Raw genomic sequence first — 23,107 nt, 5'->3', positions numbered from 1 at the left:
ATTTTTTCCCCTTAAACCCTATCTCACATTTGGCCACCCCTTCCCTCTCATTACCAGTCACTGCACCCTGCCCCGCCGCACGCTGCACTCAGCTGCCGCAGTCTCAGCCTTCCGACAAGATCGCCGACGTCCCCTCCGTCCCCTCCGTCTCGCACTCTATATCCTCCTCGAAGCACTGGTTAGTGATTGGTTCATTTGATTTTTAGATGGAACCGGAAAAAAAACCAGAAGTGGAAGACCCTGAGAAGAAGAAGAAGAAGGAAGAAAAGGTTTCTTTCCCTTGTGTTATTTATGCTTGATGTTATTGTTTATGACTGCGTCGATACTTGTAAGGAGGATGCATTATGTGCTTAGTTTTGGCATTTTAACTTTATTTTTATTAATGTATTTCAATTTATTGTTTGGTCATATCTAATTGAAAGGAAAATTACCTTTTTCCCCTAACTACTCATGGAAGTTTTTGAATTCATTGCCATTTCTTGTAGAATTTTCCCTGCTCCCCAGTAGCATTGGTCCAGAAGTTGAATTCTCCTAGTTTTAGTTGTTTATATTCCAGGGAAATGTGCCTTGAAACTATTCTACTGGAATTTATTTCTAGAAAACTGAACTTCTTCAAAGGCATTGCGTGTTAGTGTGTGTCTAGGTCGGGTGAATTAACTTCAAGAAATTGTTTCTCTTAGCACCCGATAACATTCATTCTTGTGTAGTTTTTATGTTCTATGTTTTTGAAGAAATTTTGTTGATTAGTACATCTGTTGGTTGATGAATATTCACTCGGCAGGCAAGAGAAAAGGAATTGAAAAAGAAAAAGGCTTTGGAGAAAGCTTTGAAGCTGCAGGTAATGTTTATGGTTTATCGATCGTATCAAGCTTTTCTGTGCAGTTTAAGATACTATTCTTTCATTTTCCACTAGAACTCATTTTACTGTGTGATTTATTTGTCTAAATATGGAAATTGATGGCTTGAGTTTGTTATTAATATTTAACTTTTTCCCATTTATTTTAGGCCCAACAAACATCTAATGCTCCTAAAAAGAGTGAGAAGAAGAATGCCAGACGAGGTGGAGATGAAGAAAATGCTGAGGATTTTGTTGATCCTGACACCTCTTTTGGTAAAAAGAAACTATTGTCTCAGCAAATGGCAAAGCAATACAATCCAAGTGCCGTGGAGAAGTCGTAAGTCTGACTTGTTAGTTTTCTATGACTTTCCATGCCTTGATTAATTCTATATTATCTGATTGCTGCAATTTGTTAAATTCTTGTTTTGTATCTAGGTGGTATGAGTGGTGGGAAAAATCAGGGTTTTTTGTTGCTGATGCTAAAAGCTCCAAGCCGCCATTCGTAATTGTGAGCTTCTTTTATGAATTTGATTTTTGTTTCTTGAAGTTTATAACATAAGAACATCTTTGTATACTTTTCAGTTTTCATTGATACAGGGCAAAACTCCATATTACTTAAAAATGGTTAATTAAGATTTTTTTTGTCTTTTACATGTAACTTGCTATGACCATATGATGGATCTTCCCTTCTTATTTTGGACCAAAAGTCTGATTAAATTCTGTGTTAGTGAATTATTCATGATTGTATTTTTGGTTCTTTCTTTATATGTTTTTCATCTATTATGAAAATTGTGGCAAGCGCTCCTACAGGCTATAGCCACATTCTTCCAAGCAATTATGTGACTTGACGTCCATAAATTAGCACATTTACATTACCTAGATTTAAATATGTTTATTGAATTGAAATCTTGTAGAAAATAAATTTCAATGGTATGTTTAATCTTTTCATTTTGCAGGTGTTGCCCCCACCTAACGTGACAGGGGCCCTCCACATAGGTCATGCTCTTACTGCCGCAATTGAGGTGCTGTAGGATGCATTTACAAATATTTTCTTCCTGCTGTTTTATTCAACTGTGTGAACTTTTTTCTTCCAAGTGATTTTTTTTGGTGTTATGCAGGATGCCATTATTCGATGGCGGAGAATGTCTGGATACAACACCTTGTGGGTTCCTGGGACAGACCATGCTGGGATAGCTACTCAGGTTTTCAACTTTTGTGTTTTACTTTTCATTTCCTTTGACATTGATGGGACAGGCCATGCTTTAGTAAGCATGCCAATACAGTTTTTTCCTTAGTGGTTGAATGAATTTATTAATTATTTTTATTAACAAGAATGAATGAATTATAAATTAGAGACTGCATTTCTACTTATAGGGCTTCTTAGTAGGATGACTTTTAAGTGACATTGATGAAATGGGCCATGCTCCCGAGTTTTCTATTACATTGTGTTATGCTTTACATGATATGATGGAGGGGATTATCTCTGTTTAGGGAAGGGGAAGCTTATTATGGAAAGCAAGTTTCTTCATTGAAGTATTTGGTTGGAAAAATAATAGGCTATTCTATAGGTTGAGCAAATATGTCTTTGAGTTATACAAAAAAGGATGATTTTTTTTTCTAAAGTGTTGAAGGTCTCGGGTGGGAGTTGGAGATTTGGTCCAATTTCATATATCAACACGAGTTCACAGATCTAGTCTTTTTCTTAAAAATGTTACTTATTTTCCTCAAAAAAATATTGTTATTATTACGGGCAAGACAAATGAGCTTTCTTAATATATATTTTTTCTTTTCATTGTCCCTTTGTTGATTGGACGGACCTTTTTCTTGTGAGGCCCCATTTTCTTTACTTTAATTAGTGAGAGATGGTTCTTGCAGAAAGAAAAGGAAAAAAAATATAAAATTTCTTAACTTAAAACTCTAAAGGGTATTATCAATTATAGGATTATGATAGAACCCAAATGTATTGTAAGATAAAAAGTAACCAAATTGCAAGATAAACTAAGTGTTTGAGGTAGTTAAACCCTCCCTCTGTTAAGATTTCTCGCAATCCCTAAGTCACTCACCAAAATAATGTCAAACTTTCTACTTTCCCACTACCTCTATTTATGATGGAATACCATAAGATAACAACCTCCCTATCTAATTACTAATATGCCCTTAATGTCATAATAATGCCAGTGTTTTCGAGGCGACCCAAGGCGCGCGCCTAAGGTGAGAGGCAAGGCAACCTTGAGCCATTGCGCCTTGAAGACAGCTAGGGCGAGCACCTTCAACCAGGCGCTTGCCTGGTTGTGCCTTTTGTCGCCTTGCTGCACCTTCACCATACATGAAGGCGAGCGCCTGTCTTTCTTTCTCTTCCTTTTCTCATTCAAATTTTTTATAACAAGTGAGAAATGAAAAATCACGAGAAGACAATTGATTTTATAAAGACTAGGAGAGTCAGAAGATTAGAAAGATAAAAAATGAAGAAGAAGAACGAGAAAGAAGATACAGAAGAGGAGTAGTGGAAGAAAAGATAGAAAAGTGAAAAATTACCGTACAAGAAGAAAAATAGGAAGAGTCAGGGAAGATAAAGAAGAAAAAGAAGAAGAAAAGTCCTAGTTATGAAAATTCACACCTTCATTTTTTAATAAAGAGAGTTGGTTGCATGTTGCATGTAGTATCTCTCCTCCATGAATGCCAAATGGCCATCTGTTTCTCTCTTCCACTCTCCATGATTGCCAGATGGTGTGTATTTCTCTTTTCCAATTTGTATCTTGCTAGTATCATTTTCCATTTAAGAAGAAAAGCCAACTACTGAACAAATGACATTATAAACATATTTTGTTTAATTGCATAAACTCACTCTCATAGAACTATTTGTTTTCTAAATTACATATGTTTTTTTTTTTGTAATTATCACGAAAGTTAATTTTTATTTAAATATTAAATAGCTTGATTGATATTTTTGTATTTTGAAAATTAAATACTTTTATATTTTACTTACTATAGTTTTAGATAATATTTATTTATTATTTTACCAAGGTGTGCCTTGCTTAACTCGGGCGATGCCTTTTTATCGCCTCTCATCTTGAGGCGATTGAGAGACTTGTCACCTTAGGGTGTGCCTTGTGCTTTGAAAACACTGAATAATACCCTAATAACATTCCTATTATTATCGGCCCCTAAAACACACTTGTCCTCAAAGTGTGGTTAAATTAAACAAAAAACAAAATTGGGTATAGAGTGGACTATAGTTGTTAAATCCTTTAGCAACTTGAAATATAGGCTTGTGCAATGGCAATTGGTGGATGTGAGCAAGTGGTGAGCGACAACAATGAAGACTTGCAAGGGTGTGCAACAAGAAAGGTGAAATGAAACAAAGGAAGAAACACTAAAGGGAAGAATTGCAAAATTATGAGCCACAAATGATAAACAACCGGAAACGGATTGAGAAAAGGGCCTAGTCCAAGAACCCTTGTATCTCCCCTTTCAGCCTTTAGAAGGTAATGGGCTTTATCCGATTTCATTAAATTTAGCGGCAACGATGAAGACTTGCAAGGGTGTGCAACAACACAAGTGAAATGAAACCAAGGAAGAAAAACTGAAGGGAAGAATTGCAAAATTGTGGGCCACAAATGATAAGCAACCAATGGAGAAAAGGGCCTAACCTAAGAACCCTCGTACCTCCCCTTTAAGCCTTTAGATTTAGCCTGCATAGACCAATTATCAAGCCCATGGTTAACATTTCTATTTGATTCTTCTTTATTCACACAACGCTTATTTCAATCAGTAACATTTCTGTCTGTACTTGTCTGTGCGCTTTCATTTCTTCAATGAAAAGATTTGTTTCTGTTTTTTAAAAAACCAGTAATCAGCCTTATACCCACACACCCATCTTCATCCAGCTTGGGTTGTTGTTTTCCCCAAGTTTTCATCTCTTTGCATGCCATCCCTCGTCGGCGACGACCATTGTTAGGTATCATTTATATTACCATTATTTTTTTAAAAAACTTTTGTTTTCTTCATGGCCTCCCACTTTCGATTCCTCCATTGCCACTTAACAAGCCTTGCGTCGGCATTCCTTCCAGGTTTTATCTCCAACCTTCAAACAAAAATCAGTGATGATCTCTCTTAAGACACTTTTTTGGCGGATCTCTCTTGGTCACTTTGCCTCCTTCGCCTTGGAACACATTACGTGCCCCTTGGTAGGTTTTTAGTTACTGGCAAATTATTGATTGGCTTCCCCAATTCTTCTTCCTCGGTGTTTTCCAGCTGCTCCGTGTTTTGGTTTGTTCTACATCTTCTGGTTGCTCTTTCTTTCACTTTTGTACAACCTCATTCTTCCTCAACAAATTCTTACTATTTTTCATATATTTTTTTGCTTTCATACGAGGTCTTTCCTCTTCAATCCGCCCTTATTTCTATTTCTCTGCCATATCGATTTCCCTGTCACTATGCCTTTACTAGATAAGACTTCTGATTCTTCCTATCCCCCTGCCTTTGTTCCTTTATGCAGATTCTTTCTTCTGTGTGGCTTACAATTTCTTTTTTCTTCCGATTCTCCAGCCTTGCTCCTCTTTCCTTATTGTTTTGCAGTTGCCTCTTCCTCTAAGAATTTATTTAGCGATCTTTTCTTATAGTTATGCAATTTCTTCTTTAGTTTCTTTGAAACTCTTACTTCCTTGTATCTAGATACAAATCGATGATCAAAATCAAATGCTCCAACCCTTCACGAATATTTGCATTTATTTCCATGGTCAGGGCCAAGCAACTCTATTACCAATGGATAGAACCCAAAAGATAAAAGGTAAACCAACTACAAGATGAACATTTGCATCTATTTCCATGGTCAGGGCCGAGCAACTCTAATACCAATTGATAGAACCCAAAAGATAAAAGGTAAACCAACTACAAGATGAACCAAGTGTTTGACCTGCCTTCTCTTGAGATTTATCTCAAGCTCTAAATTACTCACCAAAATAATGCATAACTTTCTTCCATTCCACCCCGTCTATTTATAATTTAATACCATAACTACCTCCCTACCAAGGAAAGAACCACGACTATGCATCTGCTACCTATCATTATCCACAGACCACAATGGCACATCTCACTTTTTGTGTGCTTATGTAGTCATGTTGATGAGTAAACTGTAATCTTCCAGTAGAAGTTGGTCTTTGCCTGTCTTGATTTTCATCTGCTCATGTATATATGGCGGTTACATAAAGTTTCTTCTTTTCCTTTTATAGGTGGTTGTAGAAAAGAAGATAATGCGAGAAAGGAATTTAACCAGGCATGATATTGGTCGGGAGAAATTTATGTCTGAAGTAAGTTTGAACTCTACATTAACTGTCCTTTCTTTGGTTTTATTTTTCATTGATAAGCTGGTTCACACTGCATTTTACTAAATGGTTTCATCAAAATTTTCGTGAAGGTCTGGGATTGGAAAACCAAGTATGGTGGTACAATTTTAAAGCAATTGCGTCGTTTGGGTGCCTCTCTTGATTGGACCCGTGAGGTAAATACTTCATATTTTCGGCTGCAATTGGAGTTGATATTACATTATGGGCAGTACTAAATATTTCATCATATTTTCTGTGATATTTTGTTTATTAACTTCTGTTTTATAAATTTTGCTAAATTCTTGTCCTTAGTGCTTCACAATGGACGAGAAGAGATCGAGGGCTGTCACAGAGGCTTTTGTCAGGCTGTTCAAAAATGGACTTATTTATAGGTATGTGTGAAGTTAGGTGACATTTGTTGATTTTGAATTTTGGAGGTGATTAGTGGACTTGGGAAAGCAACTACCAAGTACTTAATGGTTAGATCGGTAAGCTATGAACTCAGATGCCTTTGGAAATAATGTGTGAGTCTTGGTTGCCACCTAGGATATTTATATCCTATGAAGTTTGTTAATGCCAAATTTTGTTAAATTAGATGATAATACTGTAGGAATAGGGTTGATGTTTGCATGAACTTGCGCTGATGTTGAGAATCATCATTTAAGAAAGAAAATCATTGGAGGGGTTTCCTCTGCCACAGCCTTAATGTTGTTTACTTTTTGTTTTGATGTACCTTCTCTTATCAAGGAAAGAAAGAAAAAGAAAATGGTGGTGCCATTGTGGTCTAGCCTGGCTGTTGCCCACTTGCTTACACAAACAAGTACTTATATATTACTCTAATCAAGTTACCATGTACAGATACTTAAAGGTGTCCGTATTCATTTTAGTATTTTACAAAAAGTTTGACAATTAAGTGTCGTTAGAGATTATTTTAGTTATACTGGAAAGGACAGACTTCGTCATAAACTTGATCTGATATTAATAATCATCATTAAGCAAAGATGGAAAATGTTTGGAGGGGTTTCCTCTACCCCAGTTTAAGGTTGTTTACTTCACGTTTTGTTTTATTAATGTATCCTTTCTTATCAAAGAAAGGAAGAAATAAAAATGGTGCCTTTTGGTCTAGCCGGATGTTGCCCACTTTCTTACACGAAGTACCTCTATATTACTCTAATCAAAGTTGCCATGTACAGATACTCAAAATTGTGTGCATTCACTTTATGAAAAGTTTGACTGTTTAATGTGGTCTGAGATTTGTTTCTTGATAGGACATTGTAATTATAGTTATTGGTTAATGCTGCAATATGAATAATATGAATTTTGTTTTTCATTTTCCTCCAGGGATTTGCGTTTAGTCAATTGGGATTGTGTCTTGCGTACTGCAATATCTGATATTGAGGTTGGTTAAATGCTATAAGGGATGTGTTTATCAATGCATTTTGTATTTATTAATGCTTCTGTGCATGTTTAGGTGGATTATATCGATATCAAAGAGAAGACTCTTCTCAGGGTTCCAGGATATGAGAACCCTGTGGAATTTGGTGTTTTGACTTCGTTTGCTTATCCACTGGAAGGGGAATTGGGTGAGATTGTGGTGGCCACTACTAGAGTGGAAACCATGCTTGGGGATACTGCGATTGCCATTCATCCTGACGACACGAGGTACAAGCATCTTCATGGAAAATTTGCTATCCATCCATTCAATGGAAGGAAGCTTCCTATCATTTGTGATGCAATTCTTGTTGATCCAAAATTTGGAACTGGCGCTGTTAAGGTAGGGGTTGCCTTTTGTGCGTCTGAGTATTTCCATAGTGTTATTTTGCTTCCATGATGCAAGCGTTTCTCCAATTCCCTCCCCCATTTGGCCATTTCTTATATCTGCAGATCACACCTGCTCATGACCCAAACGATTTTGAGGTTGGAAAGCGTCATAACCTTGAGTTTATAAATATTTTTACCGATGATGGTAAAATAAATAGCAATGGTGGCTCAGAGTTTGCAGGAATGCCACGTTTTAAAGCCCGAGAGGTGGTAGTGGATGCCTTGCAGAAGAAGGTACTATACTGTTGTTAGCTCGATGGATTTGTTCTTTTGGAATGTTAATTACGAATTAATTTTTCCTGGACCTGTTGATTTGGGAGTAAATATATATCTTTTTACCCCTTCATGTTGGCCTGCAGAAACTTGAAAATATTTTCCATATGAAACTAAATTCTCTACTAAATATATTTTGAATTACTTGATGGGAGAGCTACTGGCTCATTTGAGAGTTGAAAACTATACTTCTAGCAATCTTCGATGTATGGTGGCCTAATTTATGATTTTCTAACTTTATAAGAGTGTCACATTGCAATTTCTTATTTAGCGTCTGGGATATGTCGATTGTGTCTTCTTATCTTCTGTCTGTAGGGTCTTTATAGGGGTGCTAAAGACAATGAGATGCGTCTTGGCCTTTGTTCAAGGAGCAATGATGTTGTGGAGCCAATGATAAAGCCTCAATGGTATGTTAATTGTAAAGATCCAGCAAAGCAGAGTCTTGACGCTGCAATGGACAATGAATGCAAAAAGCTCGAGATCATACCAAAACAATATTCTGCTGACTGGAAGAGGTTATTTTTTTATTTGATTAACTTGCTTTGATTTTAAACTTAAAAAAATTTGTCAACATGATTTCAATTGTTCTTTCTGGCTAGGCATATTAGAATATTTTGTCATTGTTATTTTTATGGATATGGATGAAGAAAAGGGGTCGCACTTGTTTAGATGTGATCTTGTTGAGAGGTCGGTAGCTTAAGGACTCATAACCAATCCTTGATAACCAAAGGGCTTTGGTAGTATTGCTAGCAAGGATGAGTCTCACCCCTTTGAGGGGTTTTCGGGTGGGGTTAAAGGCACCTATTAGAATCTTAGGTAGGATATTTCTAATGAGCTTCCCTCTTTCTCCCCATTTGTCCTTTGTTGGTTGGAGAGGGTAAGGATACATATTTCTAGGAAAAATTGTGGGTGTGGGATGGTCCTCTTTGCTCTTTGTCCCCCCACCACCACCCCCCCACCCAAACCACCGGTTTCATTTCTCTTTCTTTGAAAATCTTCTTGTTTCTAATCTTTTAATTTGGTGGGGAAGCTTGTTTCCCTTTTCCTTCGGGTTCATTTGCTCTCTAACTGAAAAGGAAGCGGTGTGTTTCCCTTTTCCTCCAGGTTCATTTGCTCTCTAACTGATAAGGAAGCAGTGGACGTTGTCTCTATGTTGTTGTTGGGGGAGGTTAATTTTAGGCATGGAAAAGAGATTTTTCGCATATGGGATCTTGATCCTCAGGATAGTTTCTCTTGTAATTCATATTTTCATTGTTTGATGGATCCTTCTCCTTCTAGTGAGTTTTTTTGGCCCTCTAGAGGATGAAGATTCCTAAGAATGTGAGATTCTTTATTTGGGAAGTTTTTACATGGACATGTAAGCACTTTGGATCGACTCTTGAGGAGGATGTCTTTTTTTTTTTTTTTTTTTTGGATGAAAACAACTTTCATTGAGAAAGAATGAAATGATATAATATAAGGGTATACAAAAAAACAGGCGCACCAAAAAGCTAACCCCTCCCTAAAGAAAGGGTTTCCAGTTAAGTTAGATATTACCAAGCGAATAATTACAAAAAAGCTTCGAAATCGAAACCCAAAGCGAAACGTGAAACCTCACTAAGGACTAAACCTCGTAAAGGGCCTTTGTCCAATTCCCTAAACGCCCTATTGTTTCTCTCACCCCAAATGTCCCACAACATAATGCACACCCCAACAGACCACAACAAGCAGCCTTTCTCTCTAAAGGGCGGATGGAAGAGGAACTCCTCGATCACCACACGAGTATCCCTCTGGCCAACAATCTGCATGTCAAATCTTGTAAGAGGTAGCTCCACACAAACCTTGCAAACTGGCAACCTCAAGAAGGTGATCCAAGTTTTCCTTTGCCTTCCGAGAAGGAATACAATAAAAGGAACCCGTTAATGAAGCCGTCTTCTTGACAAGTCTATCCAAAGTCTTCACACGGCCAAGCAAAACCTGCCAGGTAAAGAACATGATTTTCTTTGGTATCTTAATCTTCTAGGCCACGTCAAAGATCGACTCACTAATAGGAGAGGGATCCAATAGCACTCTAAAGAACGATTTACAAAAAGAAGCCATCAATAGGATTGGGCTTCCACACACGAACACCCGTCCCTTCTCCCTTCTCTAAAGTTGCACCCTTCCAATAGAGAAAGAAGAGACAACCTCCATCGTCTCCCTATTGGATAAATGACAACGAAAATCGAAAGAAAAGTACACAGAGTCCCCGACCACACCAAAAAGTCAAGTGATAAAGATGAGGAAAAACGAAGTGAAGGAAGACAAGTGATAAAGATGAAGATGAGGAAAAACGAAGCAAAGGGGGCTGTCCCCAACTCACTAATCTTTCTAAAAATACGTCTCCTTACCATCCCTCACAATGTAACGAACCAAATGGGAGAACGAGGGAAGCTCTGTTGTTAGTGGGCCTATTTTGTTGTATTCTCTACCAGATAGTGGTGGAAGGCCTAGATCACATTCTTTGGAGATGATAGTTTGTGCATTTTGTTTGGAACTTGTTCTTTCAGATGTTTGGTTTGATGCTTGCCTGTCATAAGGGCACTGGAGATATGATTGGGAAGTTCCTCTTTCATCTACCCTTTTGTGAGAAGGGTCGTTTGTTATGGTTGACAAGGGTGTGAGCTATCATGTGGAATCTTTGATGGAGAGGAACAATAGAGTGTTTAGAGGGTTGGGTAGGAGCATAATGATGCTTGGGTCCTGCATAGGTTTCATATTTCTCTTTGGGTTTGACTATGAAGTTCTTCTGCAATTAATTCTAGAGAAACTATTTTGCTTGATTGGTCCCCTTTTCTTTTTGGGGAGGTCCTTTTTTTGGGATTCGTTTTGGATTTTGGACAACATTCGTTTTACTACTTTTTATTGTTGTAAGAGTATTCCACGTGAAGTAATGAATATGTTTCTACTTAAAAAAACCCACTTTAATATGATCGTGATTTATAATTTCATTGATCAATGAAGTAATGAATATGTTTCTACTTAAAAAAACCCACTTTAGTATGATCGTGAAATAGACACAATCTCAGAGTACTATTAATTTGAAATTTGTAGTGAATGTGGCCAATCATTTATGTTTATCTGTTAGCAATTCAAGTCATGATATTCTTATCTATTGGGTTATATGGGAGGGAGAAAGTTTGGTGGTTTTCAAAAGCAAAGGAAACAAGTTTTGGTGGAATATAATGAAAGCTGAAATACATTTTTGAAATTTCCTCTTCAATTAGGTTAGGAAAATGGCTTCTTTGGTGATATCCGATAAAATTAGCTCAGGAAATGGTAAGATTGCTTTTTCTGAAATGATATTTGGATTAGAAATCAGTCTTTTTTCAAAAAAGGCTCCCAATCAGGGATTGGTTATCATCATCAACAGAATTAGAAATCAGTTTTTGGGTCTTACATTTCCTATTCTTTACTTGGAAGAAAATTTTGTGGGTTTAATAAGATTGGGAGGAAGTCTCTGGATGATGGAGAGTTATGGTAAGGAAAATATTGATGCCGAGAATTGGTAGTTCTGAGGGTTGGGTATTATAGTTGATTAAGGGCGTTCTAATCACTAAAAGGGAAGATAGGAGAAGCTGGAATTTAGATACGGGGCAGGGATTCTTTTCAGTAAAACCAGTTTTCATTTTCTTTTGCTCCAAATGACAGAGAACAGGGAGAAGTTGTCTCTTGAAAGCAGTGGTTCATACATTCACGGTGAGATCTTTGGTGCAAAAATTGATGGTGTTAAGCATGCTGTATTGAGTCCCTCTTATGTGAAATCGTATTTGGAAAAAGGAAGTGGCAAGGACCAAACTACACTGTGGCTTTCTCAAGGATATAGCTGGGATTATTTGGTCAAACACTGTGACAGCTCTCCTTGCTCTGAAAGAAACAATAGGGTCTTTAACCGGAAGAGTCTAGCTGGGAGTTCTATTCAGATTGTTTGCTTCTAATTGATGTACTCTCATTGGGGCCTTTTGTATTACTAGTGAGTTCAAATTTACGCTAATTGGGAGCCTTTTTTGTTGACCATTTGGTCTGGTGGGGATAGTTATCTCTTCTGCCATGCTCTTTTAAATTTTCTATCGTTTCCTGAAAAAAAAGAAGGCAAAACCACATCTCAAAGAATTTTGTTGTTTCTCTAGAATACCCAAAGATTAGAAACAGTAGTTTCGTGGGTGGGGTAGAGGTATTACTGTTGTTTCTTTTTCAAGAGTTTTTAGGTCTGGATGAAATAACAATTGTGATAATCTTTTTATCCATGCAAAATTAGCAAGTTTTTTTTTTTCCCACTCTATCTGTATTTATGTGGATCTGAGTGGGTGATATCTTGTCGTTCCTCCGTATTGTAATTTAGTGGTGATTGTATGACCAAACCACTCTGTAATTATTTAAAATGAAAAAAATAACGAGATAGTGCCCTTCGTAGCTCTTGGTTTCTTGTACTTTCTTATTTTTGGGCATGGATTTTCATTGACCTCTTACCTTCTTTTTTTTAAATGAAAACACTACATTTCATTGAGAAGAAATGGAAGAATGCACTAGCACAAACATTATTCTGAAGTGAAAGAATTGCCATTAACCTCTACCTTCATCTAACCCCCATCTTTTTTATTTGACACGTGAACATATTCTAATATAGATTGTATGCTACAGGTGGCTAGAGAACATTCGAGATTGGTGCATCTCAAGGCAACTTTGGTGGGGTCACAGAATTCCTGCATGGTATGCAACATTAGAGGATGACCAACTGAAGGAGTTTGGTGCTTATAATGATCACTGGGTGGTTGCCAGAACCGAGGAAGAGGCTGAGGAGGACGCTAGACAAATTTATGCAGGAAAGAAGTTCCATTTAACACAAGATCCTGACGTGCTTGATACTTGGTTTTCCTCGGGGCTCTTTCCATTATCTGTGTTAGGTTGGCCTGATGACACAGAAGATTTAAAGACGTTCTACCCAACATCAGCGCTGGAAACTGGTCATGATATTTTGTTTTTCTGGGTTGCTCGCATGGTAATGTTAGGAATCGTGTTAGGAGGAGATGTACCTTTTCGGACGGTAATGCAACTTCTTTCACATGCTAGGTTTTTTTTTTTTTGGTTTGACTGTGTACCATCTGTGACAAATGCAACTTTAAATCGATTATTCTAGATATATTTGCACCCCATGATTCGTGATGCACATGGTCGCAAGATGTCCAAGTCCTTAGGAAATGTCATCGATCCAGTTGAGGTAATAAATGGGGTATCTCTTGAAGGCCTTCATAAAAGGCTGGAGGAGGGCAATTTGGACCCCAAAGAATTGGCTATTGCCAAGGAAGGACAGGTTAAGGACTTCCCTAATGGCATTTCTGAATGTGGTGCAGATGCTCTCCGTTTTGCATTGATCTCATACACTGCTCAGGTTTGTCTTTGATTGTACATTTGTGTTTGTTTCTGGAAACTGTGTAACTGATTACTGATTATGCTTTCTCTCTGTTTATCAGTCTGATAAAATAAATTTGGACATCCAAAGAGTAGTTGGTTACCGCCAATGGTGCAATAAATTATGGAATGCAATCCGATTTGCTATGAGTAAGCTTGGAAATGATTATGTTCCAAATAAGAATGTGACACCAGATGTCTTACCATTCAGTTGTCAGTGGATATTGTCAGTACTAAACAAGGCAATATCCAGAACTATTTCATCACTGGAATCATACGAGTTTTCGGATGCAACTACTGCTGTCTATTCTTGGTGGCAGTATCAATTATGTGATGTCTTCATTGAAGCAATTAAGCCGTACTTTTCTTCCAATGATGCAGAATTTGCATCCGTAAGGAGTCATGCTCAAGATACATTATGGTTATGTCTTGAAAATGGATTGCGATTGCTTCACCCATTTATGCCTTATGTTACAGAAGAACTATGGCAACGTCTTCCTTATCCAAAGAGTAGTACGAGGCCAGAATCAATAATGATATGCGACTATCCATTGGTGATAGAGGTTAGTTTTTCTTTGTTAATAGCATGGATGCATTTATGAGGTTAGTTTTTCTTTGTTGATAGCATGCATACATTTGAGGTTCCGTCGCAATATAGCTTCAATGTTCATGTGAGGGTAATATTTTACCTTTATATGATTTTGATTGGGCCAGATTTCAGGGCAGATTTTGTGTGAACTGGCTGGAAAATCGTCTTCTTGGTTTGGTTTGCTTGTCATTTCTTTTTGAGTTTCAGAAAGCTATATGTTGACCCCCGAACAATGCAGGGCAATGGCAAGTAACCATATTTATAAAACAGTCTCTTAATCATAAGTCGATACTTCAAACCTCAGGGTCTTGTATAGGACCGACCTTATGCGATTGAAGATGTCTAATACTGAGAGATCCTAAGAAATAAAAATGAAAAAAGGGTAGAATCAAGAATGCTCAACTGGTATAATCTAAATGGAGAATACAAAAGCTAGGAATTTGATAGCTTGAACTCTGTCATGAGCCACAGCTCACAATTCTCATTTTTCTTTTCTTCTACGCATCTCTCTACTCTTTTCTATATTTCATTGTCTCTTCAGTACTTCATAATGAATGGCTCTGTAGCACTGGTGTTTGATGAAGGTAGAGATAGCTAACTTAACCTTCTCTACTCTTCTCTATTATCCTAGTTGTCCAAAACATCTGCCTGTTCAGCTACTGTTAATAAGTTTCCCCTCCTTTGTCCTTTAAGGTTTGCATACCATGCGTACGTGAAGCTAGGAGGTTGGAAAACCTCATAGTTTTGAGATGGATATGTGGATTGTCTTGAGAGAAAATCTTTATGGGGTAGGTTGGTTTTATATCATTAGAGCAGTTGCGTATAATACCTGTCAGTCATTGATTATGACTTAATGGAGTTTCTTTGTCTGGGATGGGATGTTTTGTAATTGAAAGGGCTGCTGACTTGACCAATCAGATGCATGATTTTCAATCTATTATCATGAAATTGCTGTTCTTTTTCTTTTTTTCTATTTTGGGAAAAGAAACAGTCTCTTCATTAAGATAATGAAACGAGACAAACTCAATATACAAAACGAAACTACGAGCAACAAAAACTAGGGATCAGGAGGTGCACTCGGGCATCTCAACTAGGTTGACATCCCCTTAACACCCTCATCATCTCCAAATAATCCTAAATATCAAACCAATTCATACGACCAAAAGTTCGACAAAGCCACTTACAACTCGGCCAAAAGAAAAAAATTAATGACAAACAAAACAAAGCCACAAAACTTGATCTGCCAGCAGTACACAAAACAACAAAAAATACTACTAAAAATCGTGATATAGAGTACTCCTACGAAGCTGTCGAGATGAAAGCCCGGCAATTTAAGCTTAGTTCTTGGATTGAAAATGCTGCAAAATGTTTGGATAGTGTACACCAGGACGATACGTTAAGTTGGGCTGTTTCAAAGCATTCAAACCAAGTCAACTGCTTGTCATGGAAGATCCATTGATTCCGTTCAAACCAAAGATCAGCCAACAATGATTTCACCGCGTTGAACCATACAAATTTAACCGCCTTCTTCAAAGGAGGGCCCATCAAAATTTGCAAAATGTTAAGAGTGAAAATCATTTCCAAAGACCCATGTCAAATTAAAAATCGAGAACAATTTCAGCCAACATTGTTTCGCGTAGCAGCAACAAAAGGAAAAAGATGCAGCATTCCTCTGTGTCTTCCATACAAAGAGGGAACATTTGTGGAGAAAGACAGTGATTAGGCAACTTCTTTTGCATCACAGAGGAGCAGTTCAACTCTCCAAAAACCATTATCCATACTGAGATGTTAACTCACCGAGGGCTTTTAGTTTTCGTGCTTTCTCTAGCTGTTTGTCTAAAGGGGAGGCTAGAGATAGGTGCTTCACAAGGGATTTAACGATGAAGACTCCAGTATTTTCAATGGACCGGATTCTCTTGTCTTGATTATTTGTTAATCTCTTTTCGGTAATGAGTTTGAGGAGATTTTGAAAATCTAGAATCTCATCATCCTTCAAATTTCTACGGAAGAAAATGGATCATGATGAGGAGGGATGATCCCAACATTCTACTACTGAACCTTTTGGGTTGATAGCAATCTTATATAAGTTAGGAAAATGAACATTCAGCAGTATCTTTTCAATCCAAGGATCCAACCAAAAGCCAATTCGGCATCCATTACCAAGTTTAAAAGTCGCCATGGCTTCAATTTTCAGCCAAGATCTAGAAATGCTAATCCAAGGACTCCTTAAAATGAGGCCAGACTTGTTTGTTGTATGCCAATTAAATTAGCTGCTGCCATGCACACTTCTTATTACTCGACTCCGAAGGGAGTTACCTTCTTGTATAAAATGCCATTCCCATGCTAACAAAGCTAAATTTCTAGTTCTAAGGCCTCCAATGCCAATACCTCCATCCTCTTGTGCTCTTATTACCAAATCCCATTTGACCAAGTGATTCATCTTTCCTCCGTTGTGCCCTTCCCAAAAATAACTTCTCATTTTCCGTTCAATAATGGAAATCAATTTTTCTGGCATTAAGAATGTGGACATATAGTAGGTGGGGAGATTAGACAAAACGGATTTACATAGAGTGGTTCTTCCACCACGAGATAAATTATACCACCTCCATTTATCAAGTTTATTCTGAACTTTGTCAATGACCGGCTGCCAAAAGGAGACCTTTTTTGGGTAGCCCCAAGGGGTAGACCTAGGTATATGATGGGCAAATGATTAACTTGGCACTTAAAGAGGCAGTAGCTTGCACCTTGCTGTCTTCTATATTGATACCACAAATGGCTGATTTCTCCCATTTTACTCTTTGACCCGAACACCATTCAAACAATTCAATCGTGTTCCTTAGGTTTTCTAGTATCTCATCTTCATATTTGCAAAAAATCAATGTATCATCGGCAAATTGAAGGAGTGAGATATGAACTTTATCTCTTCCCACTAGGAAGCCTTCAAACTTTCCTTTTTCATGAAGTCTAGCTATTAAGGCATTCAGCACTTCACTAACTAGTAGGAAAAGGAAAGGTGATAATGGGTTGCCTTGCCGAATACCTCTAGTGGTGTGGATTCTACCTTTTGGCCTCCCATTTACGAAGATCGAGAATTTTGGGTTCTTTACACAACCCATTATCCATGTTATCCAAAGAGGATCAAAACCTTTTCCATTTAGTACTTTCTCAAGAAAAGTCCAATCCACGCGATCAAAGACCTTTTCCAAATCTATTTTGAGAATCCACCCCTTCCTCTTTTTGGAATGGACTCATCAACTGCTTCATTAGCTATAAGTATCGGGTCCAAAATCCTTGATAAATACACTCTGTGTAGGAGCTATTATGTTTGGCATTACTCATCTCAATCGCTCGGCAAGCACTTTTGCTATAATTTTATAGGTTAAGGTGGTTAGGCTAATAGGCCTAAAGTCCTTAACTAAAACATCTTCCTTTTTCCGGATCAAGCAAATAAAGTTCTCTTTTACACAAGCATTCAGCTTTCCATTTCCATAAAAATCCTCAAAGAGGCTCATGAAATTATCTTTGAACTACTCCCAGAATTTAATGAAGAATTCCACTGTATATCCATCTGGTCCAGGGGCTTTGTTTCTACCTAATGACCTCAGAGATTAAGAGCTTGTTTTGGGCATCTGATACTAGAGCCCATTCCAAGTTAAGGGGGATAAACCGTATTCCAATAGTCTTAGTATCAAGAGTATTATAAAAGCCCAAAAGTAAGGATCTCAAAAGGAGTTGGTCGGAATACCTTGATCATTTATCAATTTCGCGATCAGATTCTTTCTTTCTTGGTTGCTAAGAACCGGTGGAAAAAACTAGTATTTTCGTCTCCCAATTTCAACCAATTCAGCTTGCTTTTTTGCATTAAGTTCATTTCTGCTGTGTGGTAATCGGCCATTAAGTCAGCTTTTAAGGCTAATCTCAGATCAATCTCTGCTGAAGACGAATCAGAATGCCGGTTGTCTCTTTCGCTAATTTCTTCAAGAAGTCTTTCTTCCTGTTTTCTTTGACTGCCCTCAAAATCTGCATGCCATTTCTTTAAAACAGTCTTTAGGCTCCTTAATTTTAAGGATATGACAAAGCCAGCTCAACCTTGATGGTTACCACAGCTCAAGTGTCTTTCAATTACCCGGCAACAATCCTTATTTAGCAGCCAGCTGTTACAAAAACGAAAGGGTGAAGTGCTCCATTCGAAAGAGCCCACTTCAAGCAATATAGGAAAGTGATCTGAAACAGTGTGTACCTGTCTTATAACTCTAGAATTTTCAAATGCCTCATCCCAACCATTTGATACTAAAAATTGGTCGATAAGTGAGTGAGAAACCACGTTTCCTCCCTGGACCATGTGAATCGGCCATTGGACAAAGGGATTTCCAGCAAATTTGCCTCATCTATGAATTTATTGAATTTCTTCATGCCTTTCGTTACTCTTCCCACAGGGAAACTTTCCTGGGCCCTTCGAGTCATATTGAAATCACCTCCCAGGCACCTTGGTTCTGCACAGTAGGAGAATAGGGAGAAAAGCTCCGGCCAAATGATTTTTCTCTCTTTGTAATTAGTCGGCCCATTTACATTTGTGATCCAACAAACTTTTTTGTTAATGGTTGTGCATTTCACCGTCAAGGAATAGTCTCCTTTGAGAACTTCAGTGACCGCTATCTTGCTTTTATCCCATATTGTTAATATGCCACAAGATCTGCCATAAGCTTCAACACACATCCATCCAACATCTTTGGAGCTCCATAGGGCTTTAATCAAGTTAATATCAAAGCTCTCTCTTTTTGTTTCTTGGATTAGTACCATCTCAGGATTTATTTTCCTTAAATTCTCGTTTGACAATTATTTAGAAGGGTCATTTAGACCTCTTGTTTTCCACGAAAAAATCTTCATAGGACAAAATGCATCTGGAATTACTCCTCTAAATGCTGCTTTTCTGTCCAACCAAGAGTTATATCACGAGCTTCAACTATAGGTAGCAGATTGTGGAATTTTCTTGTCGAGGGGAACAAGGTTTGGATTGCCACTTTGACAAAAAACCTGTTGTTCTTCTGTCTGAAAACAGGGTATGTATATCCTCCCCAAATTCGGCTTCAAAATCAGCAACTTCTTGAACTTCCTCTGTGCATGGGCAATCAATTTCCTCATTGCTTGCACTTACAATTGAATTGGCATCATAGTCTATTGGAGCACGTAACATTTGGTACATCAATTGGAATTCCTTGCATAAAAGTCACATTTGATCTTGAGATTTTAAACTTTGAAAGCTGAAAATTATTAGACATACAATGGAGCTTAACTGACCTTTTAAGTGAAAGCCTAGGGACTTGAATCCTGACACAGCACTCCTCAAGCAAGTCTGAGTTCACTAATGTTGACCATGAGTTCACAGAAAAGGTCCTTTTCCTGATGAAATGTTTGGGAAGCGGCTTATGCAAGTGTGGATGTCTTCTATAGAGAGATGATGTTGCAGTGGCCAGTTTAAAACTCTCTTTTATCCCCAGAGCATCATTGGCAGAGATGTTTTTTCTTTTAACTGAGTTACATTGCATTCTTGGCTTGTGGAAGGAGAATGAAAAGCTGGAATATCTAAACTGCCTGAGCTTGAGCAAGATTCTTGCTTGCCTCTTCTTTGAGTTTCTTCTTTATTTTCAGGATAAAGCTCACCGTGGAAGGTCGAGGGGGCTAAAACTTCATCCGTTTCAATGTTGTTACTCTTAGAACAAGGGAGAAATGAATGGTTAGAATGTTTGGGTCCGTCCGAGCGATGGGAAGTCAGAGAAGGAATGCCAAAGGTCCTGTTATTAGTTGGCTGCTTAACATTAATAATAGGGAAGACACGTGTTGGCGACCCAATAGGCCCATCACCCTGACGATCAACTGTTTTCTCTTTCATAAAAAACGCCGTCTCTTCATCTTCTGTTGCTGTGTTCACACCAATCTGGTTTACCATTTTTGAATAGTTGGAAAGCAAACCGTCGGCCGGAGTAGGTTCAGACTTTTCCGATGGATGGTGATTGTCTTCCGACGAGGCCTTCGATGTTTGAGGGAGTTCCTTAGAACTGGTCTTGAAAGGATTTCTTGATTAGCTTGTTTTCCTCTGAGTTAGGAAGACCCAATTCGGTTTTAGAAAATCACTATCCAATCCTTCATCTTGAGCAACTTGATTCAGTCGAGCTAAATCAACTGGGTTGGTGAAGTCTTTGATAAATAAAGCATTTTGTACTTTGTTAGGCGCCTCTGGAGTTTCAATATCTCCGAAGTTAAAAAAAAAACTGCCTCTTTTTTCTTCTTAGATTTCTGTAGTTACCGGCATAAACCCGCACAGATTCTTTTTAACTTTTATTTTGGCTTTGGAACAATTAAAGATTTAATGTTTCAAATGCAATACTCTCACCAGACCTCCAAAATGAGCCTTGATGCGATGACTTTGAATGTACATCTACTCCAATAATCCAGTGGGAGATTTTTTATCGAGATCCAAAAATCCTTTCATGACTTTTGGCCTACCATGCTTGAATTTGTTCCATTTTTCAAATAGCAAATGATATTTTCCATAATCAAACCATTTCTCTGAAGTTACAATCAAGTCTTCAATCTTTCCTTGGTTAACTTTGATTACTGTTTTGTCTGCAAACAAGTGATTCAGGCTGACGTTCACATGAAAGAGCTCTTCCAGAAATTTAACTATTCCTTCCATTCATCAAACACAAATAATCTTGATAAAACCCATAAATTATTAAAATCTTCCTTTAGTACATCATTGCTTTTTCTAACCCAAAACTGAAGCACACTCTGCTTTTCGGGTGGTGAGACAGGGGAATGAACAAACTGAACTCTCTTGAAAACCCAATTCTCGTACCAGATGCAATAAAAGGCTTCGACCACTTTACAGCTCTCCACTTCCATTTCTCCCATAAGCTACCACTAGTTTTTGTATCATGAAATTGCTGTTAACAATCACAATCCTTCAATCTTCCAGGAATGGACTAATGAAGCTGTGGAGAATGAGATGGATCTTATAGTATCTGCTGTTAAATCTCTAAGGTCACTGGCGAAAGAAAGCCGTGAAAGGTTTGTTATCATTTTCATAATTCTTCTACTTTTTGGAGTTGAAAAATAATACTATCTATTTGTTTACTTGAAGTCTGTGAAGTCTATCATACAGTCATGTTCTATTTTATCACTAGTTACTTTGTGAGAATACTAGTTAGGGTTATATTGGGAATATTAGTATAATAGTAAGCACATTGTGGTAATTAATTAGGGGTGTCTTGGTTATAAATAAAGGGGCTTGGACACCTTTATTGGGGATCAATTTAGTGAGAGTTTCCATTGTGGGACTTTGGGAGAGAGAGCACTCTTGAAAGATTATTGGTATATTGTAACTTCTCACGATATGCTATTACATTCTTTGTGTTTTTTGTATTTCCTTGAGTTTCCTTGTGGTATCCTAATATACTTTAGTGGAAGCTACACTTTTTCATATCTGTTTAATTCCAAGTATCATACATACGTTATTGAATTCAATTGCCTAAGAAGATGTGGATGAGATTGAGATGATTAAGAATGAAAAATGATTAATTTAACAGTTGGGGTGGGGTTTTCGAGCTTTGAAATAATGTGTTGCTTATTGGTTTTGAGATGGAACCCCATGTTATCTAATAAATGAGATTGACAATGTGTAATAGCATAGCAGGACTGATTTGATTGTTCCTTGTTCAATTTCCCTAATTTGATTCAGGAGACCTGGCTACGTGTTCCCCCGCAACGATGCAGTTGCTGAAACTATCAACAAACGCAAGTTGGAAATAGTGACCCTTGCCAATTTATCATCATTAACGGTATATTGCCCTCCCTAGGTTGTAGATGGAGTTGATCCCACAATTTTCAGTTGTTGGGATGTACACTTTTATGTTTATTTCATTCTAATAATCACTATTATGAGCCATTTGCCTCATGTAATGCTCATATGTTCTCCATCATGTGGTACAATTTCTGTTCAGGTAATCAACGACAACGATGCTGCTCCAGTTGGATGTACAATATCTGTTGTAAATGAAAACTTGTCTGTCTATCTCCAGTTTCAAGGAGCCATTTCTGCTGAAGCAGAGCTTGAAAAGATAAAGAAAAAGATGGACGAAATTAAAAAGTAAGCCACTTTTCTTAGAAAAATTGTTGCATCTATTTCATCATCTTTTTTCACACCTTTGACTCCCTTTTATTATCTGTACCCATTTGTATGAAACGAACTGAACTGATGGGCAAAGGCAAGGACAATGGTGTGGCATTTTGATCAATCATTTTCGTGGTGCAGGCAACAGGAAAAGTTGAAAAAGATGATGGATGCAAACGGATACAAAGAGAAGGTCCGGCCGCATATTCATGAGGAGAACGTGAATAAGCTAGCATCCCTTATGCAGGAGCTTCTGTCTCTTGAAGAAGCAGGGCAACATATCCAAGCTCAGAGATAACTTTATTCAAAAGTTCTTATTAAAACCATTAACACCTTTTTCTTAGTTTTGGGAGATGGCCCATTTCGGCCAATACAATGAATAATGCTGTTTTCGTATTTAAAGCTTTATTCTAAAATCAGTCCCTACTTTTGCCGACTCCTATCGACCAAAAAATGGGGTGTCGAGTGATGCAGGAGGCCATCTATGCTTTCCAGTTTTTAGAAGGCCGAGGCCAATGTTCAGACCCTAAAGGAACTAAAGAGTATGCATCTTTTTCGTAAAGCGGAGGTTTTTTTAGGTAGTTTCATATTCTAAAAAAACTTCTCTAAATATGTATTTTTATGAAAATTCGCTAATTATTCATTCATATGTATTTTTTGATATA

At 37.6% G+C, this 23,107-nt stretch overlaps 1 protein-coding gene across 3 annotated transcripts; it reads left to right on the top strand.

Moving 5' to 3' along the window:
- LOC120068282 (valine--tRNA ligase, mitochondrial 1) lies at positions 1 to 23,107 on the top strand. Of its 3 annotated transcripts, XM_039020001.1 has the most exons (20): positions 2 to 269; positions 782 to 838; positions 1,006 to 1,175; positions 1,274 to 1,346; positions 1,795 to 1,860; positions 1,957 to 2,040; positions 6,070 to 6,147; positions 6,255 to 6,338; positions 6,475 to 6,554; positions 7,504 to 7,561; positions 7,634 to 7,936; positions 8,047 to 8,217; positions 8,572 to 8,771; positions 12,916 to 13,318; positions 13,412 to 13,663; positions 13,746 to 14,246; positions 21,249 to 21,340; positions 22,011 to 22,110; positions 22,273 to 22,418; positions 22,584 to 23,107. In XM_039020001.1, exons 1-20 carry the CDS (start codon positions 207 to 209, stop codon positions 22,738 to 22,740), a joined length of 3,138 nt encoding a protein of 1,045 aa, XP_038875929.1. In that variant the 5' UTR covers positions 2 to 206; the 3' UTR covers positions 22,741 to 23,107. The 3 variants fall into 3 exon arrangements, 2 of the variants coding, with proteins under 2 accessions (XP_038875929.1, XP_038875930.1); XR_005479143.1 differs by lacking the exons at positions 22,273 to 22,418; positions 22,584 to 23,107 and having other exon boundaries at positions 1 to 269; positions 13,746 to 14,075; positions 14,161 to 14,246; positions 22,011 to 22,055; XM_039020002.1 differs by lacking the exons at positions 2 to 269; positions 782 to 838 and having other exon boundaries at positions 1,053 to 1,188.

The sequence above is a fragment of the Benincasa hispida genome, chromosome 12 (genome assembly GCF_009727055.1).
Source record: "Benincasa hispida cultivar B227 chromosome 12, ASM972705v1, whole genome shotgun sequence".
Taxonomy (NCBI): domain Eukaryota; kingdom Viridiplantae; phylum Streptophyta; class Magnoliopsida; order Cucurbitales; family Cucurbitaceae; genus Benincasa; species Benincasa hispida.
Note: the sequence above shows the minus strand (reverse complement) of the source record. Positions and strands in the feature narration are given on the sequence as shown.

Bases quoted from the DNA above. Each gene is read 5' to 3' on its own strand.
- LOC120068282 (XM_039020001.1), top strand. From the start codon at position 207: ATGGAACCGGAAAAAAAACCAGAAGTGGAAGACCCTGAGAAGAAGAAG. The intron at 7,562-7,633 runs GTTGGTTAAATG...GTGCATGTTTAG, and splicing joins CTGCAATATCTGATATTGAG to GTGGATTATATCGATATCAA. The intron at 22,111-22,272 runs GTATATTGCCCT...ATTTCTGTTCAG, and splicing joins CCAATTTATCATCATTAACG to GTAATCAACGACAACGATGC.